Here is a 27,893-nt window from a genome sequence, read left to right on the forward strand (position 1 = left end):
TTTGAATATTAGTTATTTTTTTAAAGGTAATTTTAAAAGCATCTTGTAATTTGATCTTTAAAAAAATTTAGTTTTCCAAAACTTAAAACTCGTAACTAACATTATTTTATACTTGCCATATGACCATTACATTAAAATATGTCCCTTGATACATATATCACGATTAGGTGGCTTCGTGTTTTAGCGTTGTCCTTTTATAGCAGTTTTCAGGAAATTATGCAGGTGAAGGTTAAGCACTTAAGAATTATATTATATAAAATACGCAAAAACCAGTATGAATAGTTGTCAAGTGCTAAGTCAACGTCATTCGAATCATCGTTATCTCTTGTAGTTCTTAAATGTCCTGCTCTTTCATATGTCAACAGTCAGACTTTTATTTGGGTCATATTTTAAAAACTATTACATAATGATGAAATGCTATAAAGTTTTATGTACTAACACAAACACGATTTCACATAAATTGAATTAAAAAGCAACTGTTCGTCGAATATTAAAATTAAATTATTCAAACCTCATTTCTGCACAATGCACATGTAATAAAATGAACGTATAAAAGGAAAATCAGTAAATGGTTATTGTGATAGTATTCATTTACTATTAATCCTTCCAAGAAGGAACGGCGCCTCTACCACGTTTGTAAGTTATAATGTATATAGTTTTGAAGAATTAATTAAAAAGTATATGTTTTCAATGATAACCAGAATATCAGTTAGTAAGAAATGTTTCTTTAACTCTCTCTGGAACTATGACATTCGTTTTAATTCACGGATTATGAATACAAGGAACAAATTTCTCTTTTAATGTCTTACATAATTTATTCTTAACAATGTCAGATCAATTCATTAATTGCATACATGTATATTTGTGCCTAAGATACCTGTGATTTGTTATATTTAAAATATATTTAAATATTGAGTTAGATGTTTAAACCATGCAGTCTGAAATAAGGATTTTTTCTTCTTTTTAGGCAAGTTAGAGTTACGTTTTTATATAGACGTTGAAAAGCTAGACATAGTGGCTATCCAGGAAACTAAAATAGGCAATTTGGTAAGCACCTCGGAGTTATTTACAGAGGGAGGCAATTAGAATCTATACAAGAACTTGACTTGGTGGAGGGGTGTTATCACAGGTACGCAAAGATCTTTAAACAAATGTCTCTGTCCGAACTGGACAATAGATTAGAACAGTTTAGAACCAAAAATTTAGTAAATGGACCATCTCATTACATAGGTAGTTCGTACCAAGGATCTGGCAGTCACTAAGACGACATTCTTTTATTGCGAGAGGAGCTTAAGAAGTTAAAATATCATGAAAACGGACATAAAGCAAACGTACGCGTTCTTAAGACTTTTAATTATGATAGCATTGCATGGAGAAGAAAAAAACATGCAAACTGGGGAATACGCTTAGTAGCAAAGAAGGAAAGCCACTGAATGGTATTATAAATGACCTTGGCGTAGAGCAAATAGTCCACTTTCCAACTCGAGAAAGAAAAGTCTTTGGCCTGGTTGTGACTTTATTACCACGTCATTTCCAGGGCAGTACTCATGAATTCACTGACCTGTCTGGCTAGTTTAGTGACCATTATGTTCTACCTTGTATTCTCTACATACAAGCTCCCCTTAAAAATAATTGAAAAGTATGTTTATTTAGCAAAGAAAATGTCGATACAACGAGATCTGAAGCTAATGAGCTGCGGTCTTAAGTTATAAAATCTTGTCTAGCTACATCAGTTTTAAAATTTAAAAAAAAAACACTATTTTACTTCATAACTGAGTAGATGAGCTGTGTCGATGCCCTGGATTACAGACATAATTAGAAAATTATTTCAGAGAAGAAGCGAAACTCATGTTGCATCAAAATGTTCAGGCAGTGTCAAATTAAGAACATAATCGACACAGCTAAGAACGGATATCAAAGAAAATTTAACAAAACGTCTATATGTACAATATTACGGGGAACTTAACTTTGGATTTTAAGCAGTTCTAAAACACAAAAGACAATAACAACATAAAAAAAGAAGAAAAATGATTCCTAGTGCAGCCATCCTTTTAAGGTAGATACCCTATAACCAGTAACAGATGCAGAGAAAACTGAAACACTAAACACCCAGTTTTGATTTTACTCACCCAGTTGGCATTGCTTTTATCGAGTAAATTTCCATATATATATATATATATATATATATATATATATATATATATATATATATATATATGTATATGTGTGTGTGTGTGTGTGTGTGTATGTATGCATGCATGTCTATGTGTATGTGTGCGTGTGCATGCGTGCGTTTGTGTGTCCAGCACCAAAAAGATGAAAACTATTCGTGTGTTTTTTCCTTTTCTATTTCCTTTACTTTTTTCAAGACTTGTATGTTTGTTTTTAACATTCTGCGTGACAAGAGATGATGTGTGTTAGGGTCTAATTTTAACCTGATCGCGTGAGATCGATCCGAACACAAAATACTAACTATCGGATTCTTAGATTGTTTTGCCAACTGAAGACTCCATTGCATCATCAAATAAACAATCTCTAGTGCACGCAAAAACCAAAATAAACGCAAACTGATTAAATTCAAATCATCCAACTTAACTACTGATTCTCACGCAACAAACTCAGCCAGAATTGGAATATATGATTAATACTCTGTGTCTCTCTGAGACATGTATTTTTTTTTCCAAGCAATTTCGCAATGTTTTATATTTTTGTTATTGATATAATTAAATGAACTTTCCATTTCTTATCTTTAAAGAAACTTTGTCTTTAATTTTCTGTTGCACATGCTAATAGAAACATAAACTTTTGTTTCTGAAAATATTAGAACACAATTAAGAAAACTGGTTGACGACGTTGTATGAATTTTCGTCATAGCTGTGGATGTGAGTAAAATGCCATGAGATTTAATAAGAATACTTTCTGACCACAGAAAAGCTTGAGACAAAAATGTACATTATATGATTTGCTGAAAAATAGACCTTATTCTATCCATACTTTAAATAAATAATAAAGAAATGAATACATCAAAGAGAAAAATATCTTCATCGGAGTGTCCCCATTTCCCCATAATGAAATGTTCGGTTCGTAACCTTTCCGTGTTGCTGTGTCGTAAAATACCATGCCAAACCAAATGATTTGTTAAGTAGTTTTAACAATTTATTTGTTCTTTAGTTATCTATTAGATTCGCTATGTTAGCTGTGTATTATGTCTTTTCTATATAAAAAGTTTGTTCCCGAAACATTCTTAAAAACTCATACTAAAAATAAATTTGGGTTATTTCCATTTATGAGAGAGAGAGAGAGAGAGAGAGAGAGAGAGAAACTTGATTCATAATTTATATTGAATTTCTGTTTGTGCCACCTTTATCTATCACAGCTGAGTCAGTTTTGATTGGTTCAATTGTCACCATGTACCACGTGTACCGGGTAGTGAGCTATATGTGTATTGAAACAAGTCTGCCGTACTTCAGTAAGTCAACTGTGCAATGGAGTCATGGGTAATGTTTACGGTTTCACAGCTTCTAGCGGGGATTTGTTTATCACTCGTGACAAGTGTAAGTTGGGTTATAAATGACATGATCAACAAGGCATATTTATCTTTAAGATACGGTCAAATGTATTTAATTAGCATGCTGGTTGCATTGTTTACATTTGATGAAGAAAAGCACGAGAGGTCAGTTGAGTTCATCTGGGGTTGGTTGGAATTAAAGGTGAGATATAGTAGAGAGTGCCATGGAAGGGGTGAGTGTGTCTTTGGGAAAGAGTAAATCAGTTATGGTCAATATATGCGATTTCTTGAAGTTTAAACAAGTACATTTTTTATTTAACATTATTAATATTTTCATTACAGTAATTCCATTGATACGACTTTTAGGTTCTGCTGAACAGTAACTATCGATAAAGCCAGTTAGCAAGCAACACTACGTATCGAATAAATGAACGATCTTTAATCATTACATCTGGAATATCTATCCATTCATCCATACAGATATCTTCCATTACTATATACTTATCTCCATCAATCTATCCAGTGCTCAGTCAGCCTATCCGTTGAGTTAGCAATCAATCACAGTCTTTTTGTTTGTCCATTACCCTTGGTGCATCAATGAATTTTGTATGCATGTATTACTTTCCATGAATTATCCCTGCCTCCAGCATTGATATCTGAAGTCCAGACTAAAAAAATATTTGTTGATATACCTTAATTTCAAATGTTTTTTTTCTTGTCCTATCTCTATTAATATGCATGTTCAGAATGGCAGCACAGTGTCAGAAATGAAAGTCACTAGGAACACTGTGGAAAGGTTCTTTTGGAGAGCAGTGTACTTGGGATATTCTCACCACAAGTCTTTTGGAGGACAGTTTACATGGGACATCCATCCCACAAGACTTTTGGAGGGCATTGAACATGGGATATCCATTCCACAAGACTTTTGGAGGATGGTATACATAGGATACCCCTACTACAAGTCATTAGAGGGCAGTATACATGGGATATCCTCACTACAAGTCATTAGAGGGCAGTATACATGGGATATCCTCACTACAAGTGATTAGAGGGTAGTATACATGGGATACCCCCACTGCAAGTCTTTAGATGGCAGTATACATGGGATATCCTCACTACAAGTCTTTAGAGGGCAGTATACATGGAATATTCTCACTACAAGTCTTCAGATGGCAATATACATGGAATATCCTCACAACAAGTCTTTTGAGGGCAGTATACATGGGATATCCCCACTACAAGTCTTTAGATGGCAGTATACATGGAATATCCTCACTACAAGTCTTTAGAGGGCAGTATACATGGGATATCCTCACTACAAGTCTTTAGAGGGCAGTATACATGGAATATCCTCACTACAAGTCTTTAGAGGGCAGTATACATGGGATATCCTCACTACAAGTCTTTAGAGGGCAATATACATGGAATATCCTCACTACAAGTCTTTAGAGGGCAATATACATGGGATATCCTCACTACAAGTCTTTAGATGGCATTATACGTGAGATATTATCCTCACCATAGGATGCTCATGCTGAATACTTATCACAGAGAAAGGAAAGAGTGGAACACAATTCTGATTGTAGGGGCATATTTGACAATGTTAGGGTATCTTTATTGAAATCTGATTTGACAGTGATAGGATATCTTTATTTTTTATCTTTACTGAAATCATATTTGACAAATGTTATTATATCTTTACTAAAATCTGATTTGACAATGTTATTTCAAATCATATTTGACAATGATAGGGTGTCTTTATTGAAATCATATTTGACAATGATAGGGTGTCTTTATTGAAATCATATTTGACAAGGATGGGGCATCTTTATTGAAATCATATTTGACATCAATAGGGTATCTTTGTTGGGTATCTTTATTGAAATCATAGTTGACAATAATAGGGTGTCTTGACTGAAATCATATTTTACATTTTATATTTTGTTGGTACAGTTGATAAAGACTAAAATCTACCATATGGTAAATGGAGATTTTAAAAAGTCTAGAAACTTAACTGCATGAGTTTTAATGAGGTATATTAGGGTCACAGTGAGAGGCCTTATGTGAGGAAGCTTACGATGTTGGGGAGTGACACCCCTTTTCTCCTATAATGAGTTGAGCCATGGATGGATCTAGATGGACCATTGCTGGTAGGGCTTTAATTTTAATAGGAATGTGATATAATACAAATATATGCTTGTAATGACTAGGAAAATGAACACGCTAGTACTTGATGGCCCAACTAGTTTAATTCACACCCCATTTTGTCCCCCTTTCCTTGATTTGTAGTTGATGACACTCCTCCCAGAATGAGGTTTAAAAAAACATATGAGAGAGGGAGAAAGGAGAAGCTGTGAGCCATATGTTTCAAGCAATTGAGTTGCGCAGGTATAATTTCATCAGAGTTCTGGTAGTTTCTACATGTCATGTTACAGATGTGCACCTTATAGTTCAGATAACAAAAACAGCTATTGGGTCCTATTGACAACTGATCTGACATACCAGTATTGCCATGATGCAGACCCACAAGCTGTTGTCTATGGATTAATCAACCGTCTCAATTTGTATAGACTGAATTCTGGACCTTAAGCTTTTACTATCAGATAAACAGCTAAATAAGTTTGTGATATAGAAATAATGCTAAAAATAACAAATTTCCTTAAAAGAAAAAAAATTGTTGACAAGCTTTTGCACTTCGAATGTTGTCATGCATTGAATTGCCACAAACTTATGAATTGAAATATTGATAAATAAATATTTTACACCAAAAATGATTGAAAAGAAGTTATTACATACCAGTTATTTTTACCTGTGAAAAGATATATTGTTTGTTTAATGAAGTATGTATACCTCATGGTTCTTGGGATATTAATGTTTTTACACCAAAACACACCCACCCCTCCATACACACACATTGAATATTCACTCCCACCCCCAAACAGTAAAACAGGATTCATAATGTAATATCCCTCACATATAGGATACATCTTCCTTTGAATAGATAGGTAAAATTAGAATTTATTTTGGTTTATTTGATTTTTGACCCCATCCTTGGGTAAGCCCAGGGTGACAGTATGTAACAGATGGTTACCTCAAGTGCAACATAACTGCAGAGTTTCATGCATTTTTACTCAACAGTTTACGAGGAAGTTGGGGTAACAGATGGATACAGGATAGATATATCACAATATCACACCATTAAAGCATGGGGATAAGTCACTTACACCCCACTGTAGTCCATGTTCTCAGCATGATTGCTTAGGACCGTGATGTCACAGTAGTAATAAGTAGTTTTTGCACCATTGGGTTCTCTGGTTCAATCCTTGATTCTGATATCTGCAAGAGACTGTGATTTCTATAATTTTATAGACAATATCTGCCAATCAACACCTTAGCCATGAAGAGTGCATTGTATACGATAATTTGTTCAAAATTTGAAAACTCGGTCATGTTGAAACTTGGATGATTATTTATGACTTAATACATAGTCCTATTTCTCGCATAGCACATGCAAGGTTCGCGATGTAATTCATTACGTGCCCCCATCCTTCATTTCACCATTCACATTTAATAATCCAGATACCTGTGGCTCAACTCAGCCAAGTTGAACCTTGTCAACATTTTATTTGAATACAGCGTTTTCCATTCAGCAAGTTAAAATGATATCTGACAAGTAGTTACTTAACACTTTATTTACCGCATCAATGCTGCATGCCGCTAATAGTTGGAGCAGCAAATGTGGGTCTACCCTGCTTGCAAAGCAACTTTTTATGGAATTCTTGAGAAGAGGTATAGAAATTCTTGAGAAGAGGTACAGAATTCCAGAGCAAAATAAAATCGAGGAAAGTAAGGAAATATAAGCTACCCAGCTGTGTTGATCCATCAGATAAATTTGTACTTTAATCCTGAACTATGTCTACTCAGATTGAGAGAATGAGACCATATCTGTATGCTGTTTAACAAGGTTGAATTTATGGCACATTAAGCCATAATTCCAATGTTGATATGAATAAACCTTGATCAGAACAAAGTGAGCTGCATTGCAAAAGTTTTGTGTCTGTAATAAAGGCATAAAATACATATACATAAAGTAAAGACACAGGCCTCAGAAAATGTGTCAGCAGGCCATATGCTGTGCACCCCTGGTTCATGGCATTACAGTAAAGATTTTAGATCCTGGCTGTAGCTGTATTGGTGGTGCCTGGCAAATTTGGGATTAAAAAAAAAATGAAAATAGAGGAAAGTTGATGATAATAGCAGTCTCATAATATGGTGGAAATTGTGTCTTTATCTTGTTCAAATAAATTTGAACTATCTGGTGGTATAACTAGTGCCACATCATTGCAAATTTGGATTATACTTCAGCATAATTTCATGATTATGATACATGTGATGCTACCATTTTTAAGACTGTCTGTTGAACATAATTTTATAGCTGTAATCCATCATTTTTGAAAATTATTTTTTTTTTTAAATTGACAAAGAAAGGAAAAAAGCCATATAGTAATATCATATGTTCTGTTGATGCATTACAGAAACCATACAGAACCAGTCTACATGGGATTGGAACTGTTCCAGTAGTTATTGTGACCAGTGCAGTGATGCATGACTGAGTAATCAGATTAAAGCTAACATGTGTACACAACAGGCTGTTAACTGATTACCTTTTTGATTTCATCTGGAGAGCTTAGGCCCAATGGATCATGTTTTTGTTGACATGCTATAAGTAATAAAGATATCAAAGGTTGCCCATGATGTCTTTGAGTTTTTGATTAAAAATCGGCTGTAATTTGGAGGAAGTGAGATAAAAAGATTGACCAGAAATGATTTCAGCAGAAACACTTGAATAAGTGATGGAGCAATAGTTAAACTTGTCATTGTGTCACATATGAACAACATAAAAAAGTAATGATAAACTGTGTAAAGCAGAACATTTCATCCACTAACGAACACCACCAGCACTGCTGATCCAGTGAGACAGTAGGACATTACTAGAGCAATTGGACACTGACATCTGGACCTGGAGAAATTAGCATTGCTTTATGTTAAATATTTTGAGACCTGAATAAATACACAAGTCAATTAAATATGATTTTGTTTGTTTCTTTTCATAATTAAAGTACAACAATTGCAATGTTGTGTGAAAAATACTGTTAAAAAATAGGGCAAGGATTTTGGGCAAATGTATTTGAGTGAGGACTTGTGGACTTTGAGTCTGGGCTTGTGTGGGCTCATGATTTTTTTTTAAAAAGTCACCAGCCTGTGTCTGAAATGTTTCTTTGAGCAGTATCAATTTATCAATTAGCTACAGCTTTAAGGAGTAACACAGCCAATTAAGTCTTTTTGGAATGATTATTGACTGAATTATGTCTTCATTGTTATTTAAGGAGGAACAAAGCCAATTAAGTCTTTTTGGAATGATTATTGACTGAATCATGTCTTCATTGTTATTTAAGGAGGAACAAAGCCAATTAAGTCTTAATGATTATTGACTGAATCGTGTCTTCATTGTTATTTAAGGAGGAACAAAGCCAATTAAGTCTTTTTGGAATGATTATTGACTGAATGATGTCTTCATTGATATTTAAGGAGGAACAAAGTCAGTTAAGTCTTTTTGGAATGATTATTGACTGAATCATGTCTTCATTGTTATGAAATGGATGTGAGTGGTGTTTTAATAAGTTGCAGAATGTAGATAAGATTAAATACTTGTTAAAATGTGAAAACATATTTTAATTATGGAAAGCATGAAGTGGAGAGTTGATATATCAATATAAATATGAATTTTTATAAGCTATTTCTCCAGTAAACAAACATATGCAACGTGCGTGTGATACTCTTTTCAGACTGCCTTTCTGCACTGAAAGCCAGCAAAAACATTACTTTGATAACCTATTAATATACCAGATCTTACATACACATAAGATGCTCATAGATTCTCACAAAGGTATTCTGCACTGATAGCTGCCTAATCACATTGTATTAAAGTATTGAGAGAGCCATTAATAAAGCAGCCAGAACTACACTGCAGTCACCCAATTCTAAATGGAAGTTTCCATATAGTGACTTTAAATATTGTTTTATATACTTGGCAAAATATGTGGAATTAAAATTCAACAAGCACGCTTTTGGAACATCAAATCCATCATTGGAGTGTGGCACTCACATAAATGTTATATATATCCTAGCCAACTCCAAAGGTCCTTTCTCAACAATGCAGTCCAAAGTAGGAATAACTATGTTTATTCTGTGATAAACTTTCCTTGTTAATGGCTATATATTGTATGTTTATTCTGTGATAAACTTTCCCTTTTAATGACTATACATTGTATACTATGATAGTTTATCGTGTTAATTCTGTATTGTACATGTGAATAATGGGTATAGGAAGTGGATGACTGGACTGCATGCTGTATGTTTTTTTTTGTGTGGCCTCCACTGTAGTGGCTAATCAAGGTAGTTACTGGTTCATAAACTGTTTTTGTTCTCTTGGATTCACTCCAAAGTTACTCAAAGCAAGTAAGTCGGATGTCTATGGATGTATACTGATAATTGAAGTTGTTGTTGTTTTGAGTTTAAATCCATTTCTCAGTGCAAGATAGGCTATATGTGGTGGCCCATATAATTGGTGGAAGAAGAACCTGTAAGGACCACTGACCTACTGGAAACTTCTGGCAAGCTTTCTCACATGCCCATATTTGGCCAAGCCTGAGACTCGAATCCATATGGTCAGAGTTGAGATGGCAGTGATCAGTAAAGGCGAGTGATTTAGACCGCTAGGCCACCCAGCACCCCATATATTGATAATAGCTTCTGAAGCCTGAAGCAGATTGGGTATGTGTGTACATTTAATGGCACTTTTAGCATATTATGGCAATATAATGCCAAATAAATGGGAGCTGTGCCTTTCCTAGACAAACTGGGACAGTCAACCTTGGCTGACCTGGGCAGGTATTGAACCAGCTACACTTGGATTACAAGTCATGTGCTCTACTGACTGAGCTACAGTGAATTTATGAAACAGAGTTAAGAAAAATGATTTAGAAAATAAAAACAAAAATTGGTCTGTTTTTTATCAATTCACTGTAGTACTACTTTTATATCATAGTAAAACATTTTTTTCATTGTATGTCTTTAATGCCCTGTTACAATCTGTATCGTTGTATGGGTGGGTGTGTGGATGGATGAATGGATGTTTTACCAATGGTTACTGTGTTGACTACATACTGGTTATGTCAGTATTTGATGAAAAGCATGGTATACCACATATTTTCATGGGTGGATGGGTCAGGGGTAAATGTAGAAATTACACAAAATCTTTAAGCTCTGCTTTTCAGAGTTTAATGTTTCTACTGGCCAAATATTTATATTCCAATTTAGCCATTCTAGTCCTCTTTAAACTGACCGCTGCTGTAAAATAACCAAAATTTACATCACCAGCAGGGCATGGTTTCTGGAAGTATTACTGTATCAGAAGCAGTTCATACATGTACTGTCCAAGTCAGATTTGTTGTAAAATAATGTTTCCTTTCAGATGGACTTGCCCAGAGGACCCAAGGTTATCTCCATGGTGATAGATGCTGAATTCAATGGGCAGGAGAGCATTCAGATTTTGAATCCACCTACTGTCTTCCAAAACTATCAGTGGCTTCAGGTTTTACATCTCTGTTCACGGGAAAGAATAGTTGGAATAGAGCTTGTGACTGACCTTGAAGATAAAAGAAACGTGAAAATATTTCAGAAAGTGTGGTGGTGCAGAGAAAGGACAGCAAATGAAAAATCAAAGCATGTGAGACTGAAAGTTGTGCCGTCAGTGGCGTATAATTATAATTATTTCAACAAACAGACAAAAGTTGCAATAAATACAAAGTTAAGGGCCTGGATGCTGGACCCAGAAATCTGGAAATGGTCCAGAAAAACTAGTGATTCCTATCACAGGTCTAATATCAAAGTATCTTATGACCTGGAAATTCTTCCACCATTCTCACGACCATTTTTAATATATCCTTCACGATGTGAAGCATGGTCATTTTTCATGTTGTCGTTTAAGTCTTCCAAATATATTCCTCAGTGCCAAAAAGAGCCAGGTAAATATAAGCTTGAATTATGTTACCATCTCAAAATATTAAGACTACATCGTAGCTTGCAACTCCAGTCTTCTCAAGCAAAGAAAGATTTAACCATTTCTCCAGCTTGTTTTAGTCTCAAAAGTCTTTCAGTTTGCTGTGATGGAAGTCGGATGAAACTGGTTCCACCTTGGATAGAGGGACAGGTGTTAAATCCTGGCAGTCATAAGTTACAACTCCTGCTAGTGCCTCATCAGTGCACTGTTAGTGAGGTCTCACGAAAACTCAGATTCACTTTGTGCCTTTCAGTTAAACACTTCTTAGGAGTTCTCTCGCATCTAGGCTGTGGAATTGAGGTCAGATACAACATTCTTCATTTTGTTTTGAGACCTTTTATTCCAAAGACTCATTTTGACCCGCAGATGTGACTTATGTTCACAGTACAACAAACTAACATCTCAGGTCGATCGCTAAGCAGCTTCATATTGATGAGGGAACTTCTGTTGGATTTACAGGAGCAAAGTTTTCTTCAAACTGTTTCCATGTACTGACTTGATGCACTCTCAAGCCCATATCTCACATGAGACTCAAAACTACAGTACATATATTAGGAAACTGGAAACAGGGTCAGCTCTGTGGTAAGGGAATGTAACTTTGTTTCTCTTACATGTTCTCCATAGTCTTATGATCAGATTATGTATTTAAAGAAAGGAACCAACTTAAAAATGCTTACCTGATTATGGTATCGCCACTTTCCTCTTAGCAGTTATATTCCTGGAATAGCATGCACATAATGCTCAGTAGTAACTGATGATAAAACGGATTTGGTATCAATCTTTCTATCCGAAGGGAGATCACTTTTGTCTTAGCTAGCAGATGGTTTATTTGCACTTTTAAAACTTAAACAAGCTTAAAGATGTGGTGAACATCTTTGCTAGCTTGGGAGTTCTGCATTTGCAACTTTGTGCTAGTGAAGTGTTATCAAATAGCATTTTTCTTGAAAACTTAGTTTGACTATTCGCTTTCTGTTATTTAATCTTTTTGCATCTAATTGCATTATCCTCTAGTTGTAAGTTTTGCCAACATATTCAGAATTACGCTGTGCTACTGTTGTCAAACATTTTCACAAGTAAGCAAGAAAACTGCAAATTAAGCAAGAAATTTGTATTTCGATAAATATTATTCATAGTAGTATTGATTAGCAACATAATCTTACAACTGGAGTTAACTTGTTTTGATGGCAACTATATTGTGTTGAAAAAATTTGTAAAAATGTTAGGAAACTGAATTGTTTCATTATATGTTTAACCAACAGATCTTCCAGTTAACGTTTTGGACAGTTGCTTGCACCTGGAGCTCTTGATTTCAAAGCCAATGTACACCAGTTGAGCATCATCAAGTCCACTTGGGTCTCTTCTGCATTGCTTCTTTTAATGTACTTTTTTGACATTTTCTGATAATATAGGGTATTAAACAGAAACACTAATAATGAATTACTTTTAATCACCTTAAATGTAAAAATTGATTGCAGATAGAGAGATACAGTGGGTGAACGATGTTTGTGTGTTTTTCTTAGTTGTAGTAGTATTAACTTCACATTTTACACTTCTAATTACTTTGCAGAGTTTGAAAACTTAATTATTATAGATGGATATTTACATTTAATAAAGAAATATATTCTTAGAAAATTACTTGATATACATGCATGTCTAGTGGACTTCCCTGCTATATTCAACAGATACAAGATTTGGTAAAATAAAGATACTTTGTTTTATTTTTTTTCAGTGATAGTAGAGGCTGTGCAGTATCCAGCAGTGATGAATGGATTAGCTTATGGCATTATAAAGGTCTTCCCTCCCTACTCTGATAAAAATCTTGAAGTCAGGAGAATTGCCAGTCGCTCTGACCCAAAGTAAGTTGAAGCTACATATTCATTCCTATTAAATTAATAAGTACAAGACTTGTACATGGAGATTTGAGCAAAATGTCACAGTGATACCTCCACATTTAGGACACCAGATTATAGAGACAACATATATGGGTCATTTTTTATTTATTTGACTGACATTTAATCAAGGACAAAATTGTGTGGGACCATTAGTGTTATTATTAGACTGGTTTACTTAGCTTATTATCCCCTCTTCATGCCTGCTAATTCTTTTATAAAATGGCAAATTTTTGTTCAAGGAAGGTAATTTAGTCCACCTACAGGGATGTATAAACAAAAAAACCAAATGGTTTAAGCCACCACCCCCACCATCTTCACTTATTTCTTAATCTTCTAAGCAAGGAACCTGTTGGCTGTAATGTAATTTGTTATGACATAGACAGTTTCCAAAAATTTCTAAACAAATTTAAGATTTGTAATTTTGTCCTGAAACTTTAAGTTCTTACAGCAAGAGCAAGTAGTGATTTCATTGTCACTAAGTATCACCACTGCAAGGCCTCATGGCACTCATAATATTAATTAGGCTGTGTCATAACACTAATTAGGTTGCATCATAACACTGATTAGGCCAATTATTTTATCTTACTGTTGTCTTTGAGAAAATCAATATTTATTCTCTGATTTTTCCTGGAGATTTGTTAACAAATTAAAAACCTATTTGTATTCAGTATGAAAGCAGCATTAATGCCTAAATAGAAAATATAATGTTTATTCAGTAACTTTTACATAGGATGACAAAGCAGACAAATGTAGTTCATTAGGTCCTGGAATGGTCACATGCGCTATAAGTTCTGGTTATTTAATTTCAGTGCAACTTTTTCCAGAAAATGCACCATAACCTAAGCTGGTTGTTTTATATGCTATGTCCACATTACTGCCTAACATAAGAAATATAGCCTGTTAGAGTCTAATCTAAGTGATATGGTCTTGGTACATCTTTATAACATATTGAGTTTAATATTAAAAAAATGTAGAAAAGTCAAGGATAAGTAAAAATGACTAATACATGCAATAATACTGTGAATGGCATGTATTTGAAAATCTATGGTGAACACATCTTTTGATAATTAAGCAAGCATTTATAGCTAATTAATTTAGGTGTATATAAATGAAACAAGTACATTTAAATAAAAAAATAATATTTTGATGCATACTTGAGGAATGGACTGCTGAGAAATATACTTCTTCACTTTGAAAGCCAGAAGTCTCAGATTCGGATATAAATGTCTTCCTTAAAAATGCATCCAGGCCCCTGGTGGCAAAATGGTCTAATGTCCCCAACACCTCACATCTGTCTGCTTGGCTTCGAGTCTCAGGCTCTGCCAGCATGGGTATGTAAGAAAATTTGCCAGTAGCTTCACACAGCTGAAAAATAACATTAAACCCACAAACAACAACATGTACACATTCTCTACACATTTGTTTGTCACATGGTTGCATAGCTCTGTATTGTTTTGAAACTTCATTTGGATGCAAGCATGGCTTGGTTGAATTAGTTGTTACTCATGTGTGTTTTCTTCACCCTTGATTACTGTTGCATTGTGAATGGGATATGTGTTTGTTCTTTTTGTTTAAACGGGACCATGGTAATCTTTTCAGATACAGACACCATAATTGGCACCATGTATTGACAAACATTATGATTGAGTCTTTGTTGACCATTTTCTATGAAGTGTAGTTGAATTTGTCCAGCTGTCAGAAAGCTGTGATAAGCATACATGCCAACCTCCCAGACAGTGTTGGGGACTTTGTTTTGACTCAAAAGGTGTGTTTACAGGCCTCAAGGTGGGCTAGTTTGTGCCCCCGCTCCCACAATGAACTTTTAAAATCAGAATATTATCTACTCTTATATAAATGACTGAAAATTGAAATTCATATTTGAATAAAGAGCACAGTATGTTTTATTTGAAGCATTTAATATACTTTCAAGCAGAAAATAAGTAGCTGGTTGACTCTGGGATTGGGAATTAAATTTGAGGGTGGGTGGTATTTCCTTTCAAACAAGGATACTTTTTTATTTCATCTCAAAATAATGATTTTTTTTCTCCAACTAACTTCACTAATCTAATTAGTTTGTTATTTTCACAAATCAGAGGAAGAAATATTTTTATAAAGCTATTTGGGAGGTGGAAATTTCATTTCCAAAATAATCTTCACCCCAAACACTTCCCAAAAAAAATTAAATGGTTGATCCCTTAACATTGTCAGGTATCATCACTACACACACATATATAATGACACTCACTTAATCACCATTACACAGACATTCATTTTAAAAAAATACACCAGAGTTCCATCTTTAAAATCCTTTGGACAGTGGAATAGAGTCTTACATAGATCTTCTCATTACTGCTTCCTGTAGTTCAGTGGGAGTTTGAAGGTGATGCAAGTGTCTTGGCGGTCATCTTTGTGCTCACCAGAGACTGGTTGGTACAGGTATTCAGACATTCCTTCGAAGAACGTGTCAAATTTTTCTCAGAAAAGAAAAGTATCTTTTTGCATCAGAATTATTGTGACATGAAATGACCACACTATTTAAAATGTTTCAGCAATGTTAGTTTCTTTTGAGTTGAGCACTGCATTCATGCATTGTCCCGATGCTGAGTGGTGTTACTCGGTTGACTGATCACAAATGTTTATATGGTGTTTGCAGTATGTGCAAAGAATAAAATGCTCCCCCTTGCTGCTGAGCTTCATAAAGTCAAACTACATTAACCAGGAGTACGTAGTTATGTTGGGCTTTGCTCACTTTGCTCACTTTGCCAGTGGCTCATCCTTCCCTGAATTTTGCCATTAAAACTTAATCGCACTACTCCAACTGGTGTAGTAAAATTCACTTTAAAGAAACTCATGATAATAATAATTTAATAATAATAGTAATAATAATAATAATAATAATAATAAAAACAACAACAACAACAATAATAATAATAATAATAATAATAATAATAATAATAATAATAATATTTCATAAAGTTGGCTGTTTATCTAAACTCAGTGCCCATATACTGACTCTGTGTAGACTAAAGTACGTATCTCACATGGGATTCAAAACTGTTGCACATATATATATATTTTTCTAAACGGTGATGGGGGCACTTTTTTGTTAGAGCTCAATAATTAAAGCTAATGTAACTTGTTCTTTTGATAATGACCACATGTACGTCACGGGATCTTTTCGCCAGTGAATTCAGTCATTGTAAATATCAGCAGAATAAGAAAGTTCAATTGATCAACCTATTTTCCCACTTAGCAGCTGGTTGAAGTAAAACTGGAAAGCCGCCCAGCTATTGCGACATATTTAACACTACATGTGTTAATGTGACTTAGTAATGTATAAATGGATATGTGCATTGTGTGATCAGTTGAGGCTGCATTTTGTTGTAGTCATAGATTTGAAGCAGATGGGTATTCAAAAAGTACAAGTCTTACCCTGAATCCTTAAAATTTTCTGTTTTTAAGTACAAAAGGGGAGATGGCATTAATTTGAGTGGGGGGGTGTTAATTAGGAAATATTTGGCATATGAGGAAACTGGAAACTTGACCAACTATGGGGTAAGGGAATATAACTCTCTTCATAAAATCAAGGCAACAAGAATATTAACTTCTGTTTCTTCAATACACATCTCTTCGATTTACATAACTTCACACAAAATTGGGTTAATCTGAATGCAGATTATTTTTTCTCACCACAAAATGACATCACCATTGCCATCGTCAGTTAGCTAAGTAGTCTGTACATGGGTAGTTCTGACCGCCTAACCTTTTATCTTTTATTCATTTCTGTGACCATCAGCTGTATAAACTGACTCAAGTTGATAGTTTTCATTTAGCCTTAAACACTACTGTTTACTGTTAATACTGATTATGGGCATCAATAAAGAAAGGCCTGTCTCTTTTATGTTTTTACTAAGATGACTGAAAAACCTGAGCATGTATGTGTGTATATGTGTGTCTGAGTGTGTGTGTGTGTGTGATGGTTGAGAATCAGAAATAGTTTTGTTCTTCTTGGTATGGATAATGCATACATTGTTTCTCAGGGTCTGGTTAATTGTGATGAATGAATATATAATATTAGAATGGCTACATTGCTTAATTTCAGCATTCTGAACAGTTGAGACATTTTCTGACTGTTGCAAATCAAATAACAAATGAATTTATAACACCCTTTTTGATTCCAAAGTCACAGTGTGCATGCTGATTTCAAAGCAGCTGGTAATGATGCACATATATATCTGTAAATGGTGCAGGGATTTTAGAACTTAAAATATTTCTACCGAGGTACTCACAAAATACTTTCCCTAAATCCATTTATTGAGAGACTAGAAGTTATATTTTGTTTGCTCAGCATCTTACTTTACTGGGTGGAGATTGTGAAAAAATTAAAAAACATGCAAAAATTAAATAAAATTGGTCTTTATAAGTGAAATAAATAATTATTTATATGAATGAATTCTGAACTAGCTGAAACATATGAAGGAAACATAATTTTCCTGCAGAGTGGTGCAATTTTACAGAGTTTTTTTATGTATTTTTTTCAAGTGGGAGTACGTGTGATGGACCTGCATGCATGTACCATGTGTCATGATATACCATGTAGAGCAGAGTCTTGTTAAATAAAATGTAGCAAACTTCAGTGAGCAAATGCCTCCAAACTTCACGATTCAGTGTTGCTACAGATACTGAAAAAGTAAATGTATCTAATCACATGCTGACATATCATCAGGGTATTGCTTCACTAATTGAGCCATGATTGTATCCTGTTATCAGATTATAGTTGATAAGAAAAGATGTCTCATTTTTCTCAGATTTGTAGCTGTAGATTTGCTTATCAGAGAAGAGTGTTACTTGCAATCAATAGAAAGCAGCATTACAACCCTTACAGTAAATACAATGTTTATTGAGTCCAGCTTCTTGGCTTTTGCATATAACGACAAAGCCAGTTACAGAGCTGTGTGATATGATTGGTTCTGGAAGGATCACTTTTTATTTTATTCCATTTACCGTAAGTTCTCTAATTAATGCCCCTGTGGGCATTATATGGTTCAGATCAGGGCATTTATTGGAGCACAATAATGAAAGCTAAAGTTGTCTTTTTGGTGTGCTCTTATAATGACCAGATTGTACATCATGGGTTTTTCTGCCATTGAATTCAGTCATTGTAAATATCAGCATAGTTAAAATGATCAATCGATCAACACATTTTCCCACTGAACAGCTGGTTGAAGTAGGTCCGACTAGTAAGTCTTTGAATTTGATGCACAGCTATTGTGTCATTTTTAACACTACATGTGTACCTGTGATTTTAGTGGGTGTGTGTTTGTGATTTAGATTTTTAATGTAGCTTTGACAATTTTTAAGTCACATCGCTACCATGGCTGTAGTGTCGCAGTTTATAGTGATGTCTAGCACTGGGGCATCATGCCGTAGACATATACAATGATTTCCCACCCAGTCACATTATCCTGACACCAGGCCGACCAGTCCTAACACTAACCTCCTAATGCTAACTGACTAGTGAGGCAGCTGTTAGTACCATTTTTATAAGCCTTTGGTATGACTTGGCGGGGGTTTAACTATGCGATATCCTGCATCTGAGACGGATGCTCTAACCACTAGGCCATGGAGCGGTCCATGACTTTAGCAATTTATACATTGTTTTAGGCATTGTGACAGCGTGATCAAATGAGATTGCTGCAACATTTTATTGTAATCATGGATCTTAAGGGTATTAAACACCATAGGTCTTATACTGCATCTGTTAAAATTTCAGGTCTTAAAATAGGGAAGGGGGTGTTAATTTAGTGAGGTCATTAATTATGGAACATAAGGTATGCAACTAATTCCGGAAAATGGAAATTAACCGACTGATATTTTCATATGTGTCCAAGTTAATAACTGCCTAACATATGTTTGACAGTGTTGGAGATTTCATCTGAAATGTAGAAATCTGAATGAAATATACAATCAACTTAATTACTGGTCTGACAGCTACAAGACAGTAATTTTTTCAATGCAGGAAACAAATATGAAACATTATGTATAGAAACCTTTAATGAATAATAATGTGGAATGCTTTGACAAAAATTTGGTTTTCAGCCCCTTCTGAGATATTTTTAATGATAATCTTTGGACTTCCTCCTTTCATGCCATTGGAAGCAGAGCCAAAAGTAATTAATACATACCCTCAATTTCAAGAATTCATTCTTCATGAAGAAGATTGTAAGAGAGTAAATCCTATGAACCAGATGTACATTTGAATCCTAATTCTTTAAATAGTACCATAATCATATACTCGCTTGTAAGTTGAGTCAAACTGCAGACAGCAAAGATCCTGATCTGTCATAGCATAGTGCATCTGTAGATCAGGGTTGGTGTTGATTGTTCTATTGATTACTCCTAACAAACTGCATAGACCCATATCTGCTGGCACATTATGGCAGATCTGGGTCTGTGTAGTCTGTGGTTGGGCTCATCTTATAAGTGAGTATATACAGTATATGCAGGTTGTTTTAGTTTTTTATGATAAGCCTATTCCAACTTTAGAAAATTTTGTCAATCTTCAGTTTATGAATACCATGACCCAACCTTAGAATAATATACAAAGTAGGCTTTATACACTTATCATGTTGAAAATACTGTAGGTAATTTGTATTTTTTGCATCTGTGATTCAGGTTCACGGTGTCCATATGGCTGTATGTACTAGAGTACTGTACCAACCCTAACGGTGGACTGTGCAGTATCATGCATCATTACACTTGGAGGGGATCCTACCTCACACCACTCCTCTTCCTCACTAGTGAGGGTAAGTCTTGTCATGAGGTTCTAGAACTTAAATTAACAGTGATGTGATATGTGATATTTCGATTTTTAATGTAGCTTTAACAATTTTTCAGTCATATCACTGCAGTGTGGCAGTTTATAGTGATGTCTAGCACTGGGGCATCATGCATCATCCTAACACTAACCTCTTAATGCTGAGTGCCAAGCAAGGCAGTTGTTAGTACCATTTTTATAAGCCTTTGATATGACTTGGTGGGGGTTCAAACCTGCAACCTCCTGCCTCCAAGGCACATGCTCGGAGTGGTACATTAACACCTTTACAAAAATACATACATATATACATAAATAGATACATATATGTATGCATGCATGCATACATACATAGTCAGTCATCCATCCATCCATCAATCCATCCACCCACCCAAATATCCACCCACCTCCCCAGCCACAGATGACTGTGTTGCATACTCACATAGTTCCATGTTCTTTACCAGGGAAGGTAAGTTTTGTAATAATGGTCCAGCACATATTTAACACATTCATATATAGACAGACACAGAAATAAAAGTAGAACGTGCAACATGATCCATCATTATGCTTAGAGGGATGCATACTTTATACAACTTGTCTTAATGACCAGGACTTGTAATAATGGTCTCAGAACTTATTCATTTATATACACAATTACAGACAGACACACACATGCACAGTCGACTTTACAGTGTCATCCACCACTAAATCTGGCAAGGAGACTATGTAAAACAGACCTTCTTCACCAGGTAAGATGTCTTGGTCACAGTAGTCTTATAATTCCAAAAACAAAGACAGAAAGACAAACAAACATAGTGGATTGACCAGTTTGATGCATCACTTCCTCCGGTGGGTGTGTAGTACTTCCAATTATTCATCTTTCTCACAATTATCTAAAAATGGTCATGTTAAGATACTTTGGTGTATTGGTTGTGTTAACATTGTTTGGAAATGTAAGATACATGAGGAAGAAGGTTATGACTTCTTGGTAAAATAAAATTCTTTCAGTCAAGCACAGCAAACTTTTTTTTTTTACAGCAGTTACGTGTTACTAGATTTGGACATTAGTGTAATGTTAAACAGGCTAATACAGGTTTAAACTTGAGGAATGGTGTGCAGTTTGTTCACATAAACAACCCCTCGTATTGCACCCTTTACAATAGACATGAGTTTGTGGTAAATAAAAGGGTAAAACATTTCTAAAAATAGTGTGACTAAAGTGATTGGTTGATTACAAATCTCCTGATTATAATCATGATATGTACTAAGTTTTACAGAAATTGACTGACTGTTGTGAGAGTTGTCACATTAAAAAAAATGATGTCATATGCATGTACCATCTGTACATGCAACCTGCAAACAACAAATATCCTGATCTGTTGTAGCATATTGCACCTTGGGGTCTATATTGTTGCTTGTTCTACTGATTACTCCAGACAAGCTGCAAAGAATGCTGCATGACAAAAAGGGCAGTAACTATCTTGGGCAAAAATTGTGGGAGGACAGTAAGTCATCTATATGTGCACATTCAAATGGTGACCTTAACATGCACAAAATTGAATGGCAAACCATTAAAAACTGAAACTAACTGTATTGACAAGATTCTGTTATATTACTACTTCAGGTTATAGGTAGCAGAGGGCAATAAATCTAATAGGAACAGCAGAGTACAATGATATGGCCATAGAACACAATTAATTTTACTATATGTTCTCTACATTTGTTTCTCAGTACTGACCTTTCCATTGTGTGACAATCAATACAAATCATATGTTAATCTAAAATACCTTCAAAGATGACTTCACGGTGAAGATCTTGTTAAAGGTTGACCTGCTCTTTTTTGAGATGCTGGACTGTCAACAGAGCAGCATGTAAACAGAACACAGATTTCACTTCCAGATCATCACCAAGGCCTTGTTACTCACTGTGCACTGTTGCCTAAATACACATGGACAACCACTCCCTGAGCTCATATTCTCAAGAATAAACAATTACCTTTAAATCCCTACCAAACATGCATAAATAAATCTCTTCTCAAAAACTGCATGAGTAAAGCAATTTATCAATATGTACATCTCTAGATAATGACCATGACATTTACCAAGTCTCATGGCATATAATTTACCTAGATCATGGCATATCATTTACCATGTCTTATGACATACAATTTACCAAGTCTCCTGGCATAATATTTCCAAATTCTCATGGTATATCATTTACCAAATCTCATGGCATAATATTTCCCAAGTCTCCTGGCATATTGTTTGCCAAGTCTCATGGCATATAATTTACAAAGTCTCATGGCATAATATTTCCCAAGTTTCATGGCATATAATTTCTCAAGTCTCATGGCATATTATTTCCCAAGTTTCATGGCATAATATTCATAAGTTTCATGGCATATCATTCCAAAGTCTCTTGGCATATCATTTACAAAATCACATGGCATAATATTCTTAAATTCTCATGGCATATCATTTACCAAGTCTCATGGCATAATATTTCAGAGTCTCATGGCATATCATTTCCCAAGGTTCATGGTATAATATTCCCAAGTTTCATGGCATATCATTTCCCAAGTCTCAGTCATATCATTTACCAAGTTTCATGGTATACTATTTATTATTCCCAAATTTCAGGACATATCATTTACAAAGACTCATGGCATATCATTTACCAAGTCTCATGGCATAATATTTCCCAAGTCTCATGGCATATAATTTATAAAGACTAATGGCATATCATTTACCAAGTCTCATGGCATAATATTTCCCAAGTTTCATGGCATATCATTTCTCAAGTCTCATGGCATATTATTTCCCAAGTTTCATGGCATAATATTCATAAGTTTCATGGCATATCATTTCCAGAGTCTCTTGGCATATCATTTACCAAATTACATGGCATAATATTCCCAAATTCTCATGGCATATCATTTACCAAGTATCATGACATATCATTTACCAAGTCTCATGGCATAATATTTCAGAGTCTCATGGCATATCATTTCCCAAGGTTCATGGAATAATATTCCCAAGTTTCATGGTATATCATTTCCCAAGTCTCATTGCATATCATTTACCAAGTTTCATGGCATACTATACCCAAATTTCAAGGCATATCATTTACAAAGACTCATGGCATATCATTTACCAAGTCTCATGGCATATTATTTCCCAAGGTTCATGGCATAATATTCCCAAATTTCATGGCATATCATTTCCCAAGTCTCATGCCATAATGTACTAGATACTAAAAATTGAGACTAGCTCTATTCTCAAGATTTTCACATGCTACGTTCAGATGCAAGTCAAAAATGACAGTAACTTGTAAAAATCAGTGGGAACAAAGTAAGATGTTAATATGTGCATCTTCAGGTGACTTTAATATTTATCAAGGTTCATGACAGTCCATCAAAACCATGGGACTTGTGACATTCACAAAATTGTTTGCTTTTCAGATACAATGGATGGACAGATGGTCATAGGGATTTGTAGTTACCCTTTCCTCTATTAGGGAACGATAACACACACACACACAGACACACACAGACACACATCTCTAAGAGCTTGTGAACTTACTGTGAACAATAATGAAAACTCCATCAAAGAAATTAACCTGTATAAGGAGTTTAACCTAATATGGATTGAATCAATTTAAAAATTCAAAGTTAATGTACATTATCTCTAATTAATGGCAATCATTGCATCATCAAAGACATTTTTGACACATTCCAGAAATAAAAGCTATCTCAGCAAACCAGTATGAAATTCTCAAACCTAAAAAGGAAGTGTTTGACAGAAGGTTATAGTATTTAGCAGAAGTTATACCTATTTAGCAGAAGTTTCCAGTATTTAGCAGAAGTTTTGATATTTAGCAGAAGTTTCAAGCATTTAGCAGACGTTTTCAGTATTTAGCAGAAGTTTTTGTTATTTAGCAGAAGTTTCCAGTATTTAGCAACTCATTTATGGAACAGAATACCTCACTAAAAAATACTTCATTTCCCAGAATTCATAGCATTATAGTACACCTAGGCAAAAAGTGACCTAGCATAACACATGAAATAAGGAATGATCCTTCTCCCAGAGTTCATAACATCACGATACACTAAGGTGAAAATGACATCATATTGATGACATCATAATGCAATGATCATGTCATTTTGAGCTGTGCAGTAATTGGCAATTTTGCAAAAGTGGACTTCCTTAAACAGCTATCTTCATCAAAGAGGAATACATGGATTGAAATCATATAGTTCCGACTGATATATGTAAAAACCATTTAAAATTTATTTTAGAATTTTTAATCTATGTTTATCACATTGACATGCTAACATTAACTATTCTTTGATTGAAAAAGTACTTAAGATTGATGTTATGAACATCTTTTGCAGAGAATAATGAGAGAGAGAGTGAGTTACAAACTATGGATTATGGCATGAGGCATTTAACGAAGACAAATAAAGTCTATCAGGTTATTATTAAATGTAATATTTATGTTATAATAATATCCAAATGAGGCTGTATTTCTGTCCTTTCTTAGGTAAAATCCATGTGCAGGTAAATTTGGTGAACAACCAGTCCAGTGCAGCTCTAACGTTCTTCCAAGTTCCTCTACACAAGTGGTGTAGACTTGTGTTAATGTTCTCAGGGAGAAAAGTAAGTACTACAGATTTATATAAGTAGTAAAAATTGACTTAATGGACACCTTCTTGTAAAGGACACCTGCATGATGAATAACATTTAAGAACCCATTTTCGCAAGTTATATATTTCACCTTTGCTATAAAAAAGCCATCTGTCCATTTAAAACTGCTGTGTGATCTTTGTAGACTGGTTTAAGTGTATCTCTAAGAAAGCCATGTGCATAGCTGGATAACCTTCTGATTAGCTATTTATTTTTGTTATAATCTCTTCCCAACCTTTTACCATGTCAGATTGATATTTCTTTTATTTTATTATTTGAAAAATATTCGGATTAGGAAGGATGCAGATTTACTGGATTTTGTTGTTGTTGATGCAGATTGTACCTGTTGATAGATTTGGTGATAATTTTAACATTCAGTTATTGCAACACATACTGGCTGTAGTTAGCAACATGCTATGATTTTATTTGATGCAGAGTGACACTTGTTCTCTCTTTAGTATGGGTACCCTTCAAGACAGGTGATGACAGCAATAGCCATTATCTCTACAATTTGGGTGCCCTTCAAGACAAGACAGCAATAGCCATTATCTCTACCATTTGGGTACACTTCAAGACACGACAGCAGTTGCCATTATACCTAGAGTATGGGTTTCCCTTCAAGACATTACATCAATAGTTGTTATACCTACAGTATGGGTACCCTTCAAGGCAGGTGATGACAGCAATAGCTGTTATACCTACAACATGGGTGCACTTTAAGACGTGACAACTATAGCCATTATATCTACAATATGTGAACCCTTCAAGAGAGTGGATGGCTGCAATAGCTGTTATACCTACAGCATGGGTACCCTTCAAGACATGACAGCAGTAGCTGTTATACCTACAGTATCGGTACTTTCAAGACATGACAGCAATAGCTGTTAAATCTACAGTATGGGTACCCTTCAAGACATCACATCAATTGCTGTTATATCTGCAGTATGCATGCCCTTCAAGACTTGACAGCAATAGCTGTTCTGCATACATTATGGGTACCCTTCAAGACATTACAGCTGTAGCTGTTATACTTACAATATGGGTACCCTTCAGAACATGACAACAGTAACCATTACTATTGAATCCATGATGATTGGGCAGATTAACTTCCTTTTTAATGCCAGTTAAGAACATATACTTTAAGGTTGGTTCAATGAACAGTTGCAAAGTTATGAATCAGGGAATAGTCTCCACGGGGCAGGGAAAGGTCCAGGTGACAACGTTGGTTGTCTTCTGTTTGCTCTATCCTATATTAATAGATGATCTAGGAAACTAGAATAATAATAGGCAATTATGTGCCTCAAGATTTACTTTCCCCTCTAAAGTTGTATTATGTGCATGAATTTATATTCACAAGCTGACATATGTCAGAGACTCAGATGATTGAAATCATGTTCACTTGGGCCTCTTGTACTAATTTACAGTTTTAAAAAATGTTCTATTACTTCTACCAGACCCCAACAAGAACATTACTAGATGTGTAAATGACAGATGGTATTACCATAACCCAACAAGAACATCACAAGATATGTAAATGAGAGCTGGTATTACCATATCCCAAAAGAACATTACAAGATGTGTAATGACAGATACTACCACATACCAACAAGAACATTATTAGATGTATAAGTGACAGCTGGTATTACCATATCCCAAAAAGAACTTTACAAGATGTGTAATGACAGATGGCCTTACCACATCCCAACAAGAACATCACAAGATGTGTACATCACAGCTAGTGTTACCATATCCCAAAAAGAACATTACTAGATGTGCAAATGACAGATGGCCTTACCACACCCCAACAAGAACATCACAAGATGTGTACATCACAGCTGTTATTGCCATATCCCAAAAAGAACATTACTAAATGTGTAAATGACAGATGGCCTTACTATATTACAACAAGAACATAACAAGATGTGTAAATGACAGCTGGTATTACCATATCCCAAAAAGAACATTACTAGATGTGTAAATGACAGATGGCCTTACCACATCCCAACAGGAACATTACTAGATGTGTAAATGACAGATGGCCTTACCACATCCAAAAGGGACATCAAAAGATGTATAAATGACAGATGGCCTTACTATATCACAACAAGAACATTACAAGATGTATAAAAGACAGATGGTATTACCATATCCCAACAAGAACATTACTAAATGTAAATGACAGATGGCCTTAATATCCCTGCAAGAACATTACCAGATGTGTAAATGACAGATGATATTACCATATCCCAGCAAGAACATTTATGCTAATTGTGTAAATGTCAGATGGTCTTTTAAGAACATTGTAAGATGTGTAAAGGACAGATATCCTTTCAAAGATGTTTATTTTGCTGTGCTGTCCCCCCCACCATTTTCCAGTGTCTGGTTGTATGACAGTAAAACGCTCCACAGTCAAATTAATCAGGATTGAAAACTCAATGAATTCCTTAGAATTATTTGTCTCACCTGATTAGAATAGTTATGGTTGTTATATGTGTCTCACCTGATAAGAATAGTTATGGTTGTTATATGTGTCTCACCTGATTAGAATAGTTACGGTTGTTATGGGGTTTAGTGTCATTTTTGAGCACAAGATACATGGTGGCCAGTATAGGTCATGGAGGAAGAACCCGGGAAAATCCCAGGAAGAACCACTGACCCATGGGAAGCTACTGGCAGGCTTTCTCAGAGCCAGAGACTCGAACCCATGCAGGCAGAGGTAAGATGGCAGTGATCTGTAATGGTGAGCACTTTAGACCTTTCGGCCACTTTGGGCTCCCTATAGTTAAGTTTTTTGTACTTGTGTGCATATGTTGATTTATAATTAGGATGTTGTGATGGAAATGTGAATATTTATTCTCAGTACAGCAATTTC

The 27,893-nt window shown here is 34.9% G+C and overlaps 1 protein-coding gene across 2 annotated transcripts in view; it reads left to right on the top strand.

Moving 5' to 3' along the window:
• Window positions 1-3,458: 3,458 nt before the first annotated feature.
• Window positions 3,459-27,893, top strand: part of LOC149793699 (protein sel-1 homolog 3-like) — a 111,586-nt gene continuing 87,151 nt past the window's right edge. For both annotated transcript variants that reach the window (XM_089967694.1, XM_089967695.1), the window contains exons 1-5: window positions 3,459-3,554; window positions 11,043-11,595; window positions 13,360-13,486; window positions 20,198-20,328; window positions 24,879-24,994. In XM_089967694.1, coding sequence (XP_089823820.1) covers window positions 3,486-3,554; window positions 11,043-11,595; window positions 13,360-13,486; window positions 20,198-20,328; window positions 24,879-24,994 — 996 coding nt within the window. In that variant the 5' untranslated portion in view covers window positions 3,459-3,485. The remainder of the gene's footprint in view (window positions 3,555-11,042; window positions 11,596-13,359; window positions 13,487-20,197; window positions 20,329-24,878; window positions 24,995-27,893) is intronic.

This window comes from Sinohyriopsis cumingii, chromosome 8, assembly GCF_028554795.1.
Source record: "Sinohyriopsis cumingii isolate HCF-2022 chromosome 8, ASM2855479v2, whole genome shotgun sequence".
Classification (NCBI taxonomy): Eukaryota; Metazoa; Mollusca; class Bivalvia; order Unionida; family Unionidae; genus Sinohyriopsis; species Sinohyriopsis cumingii.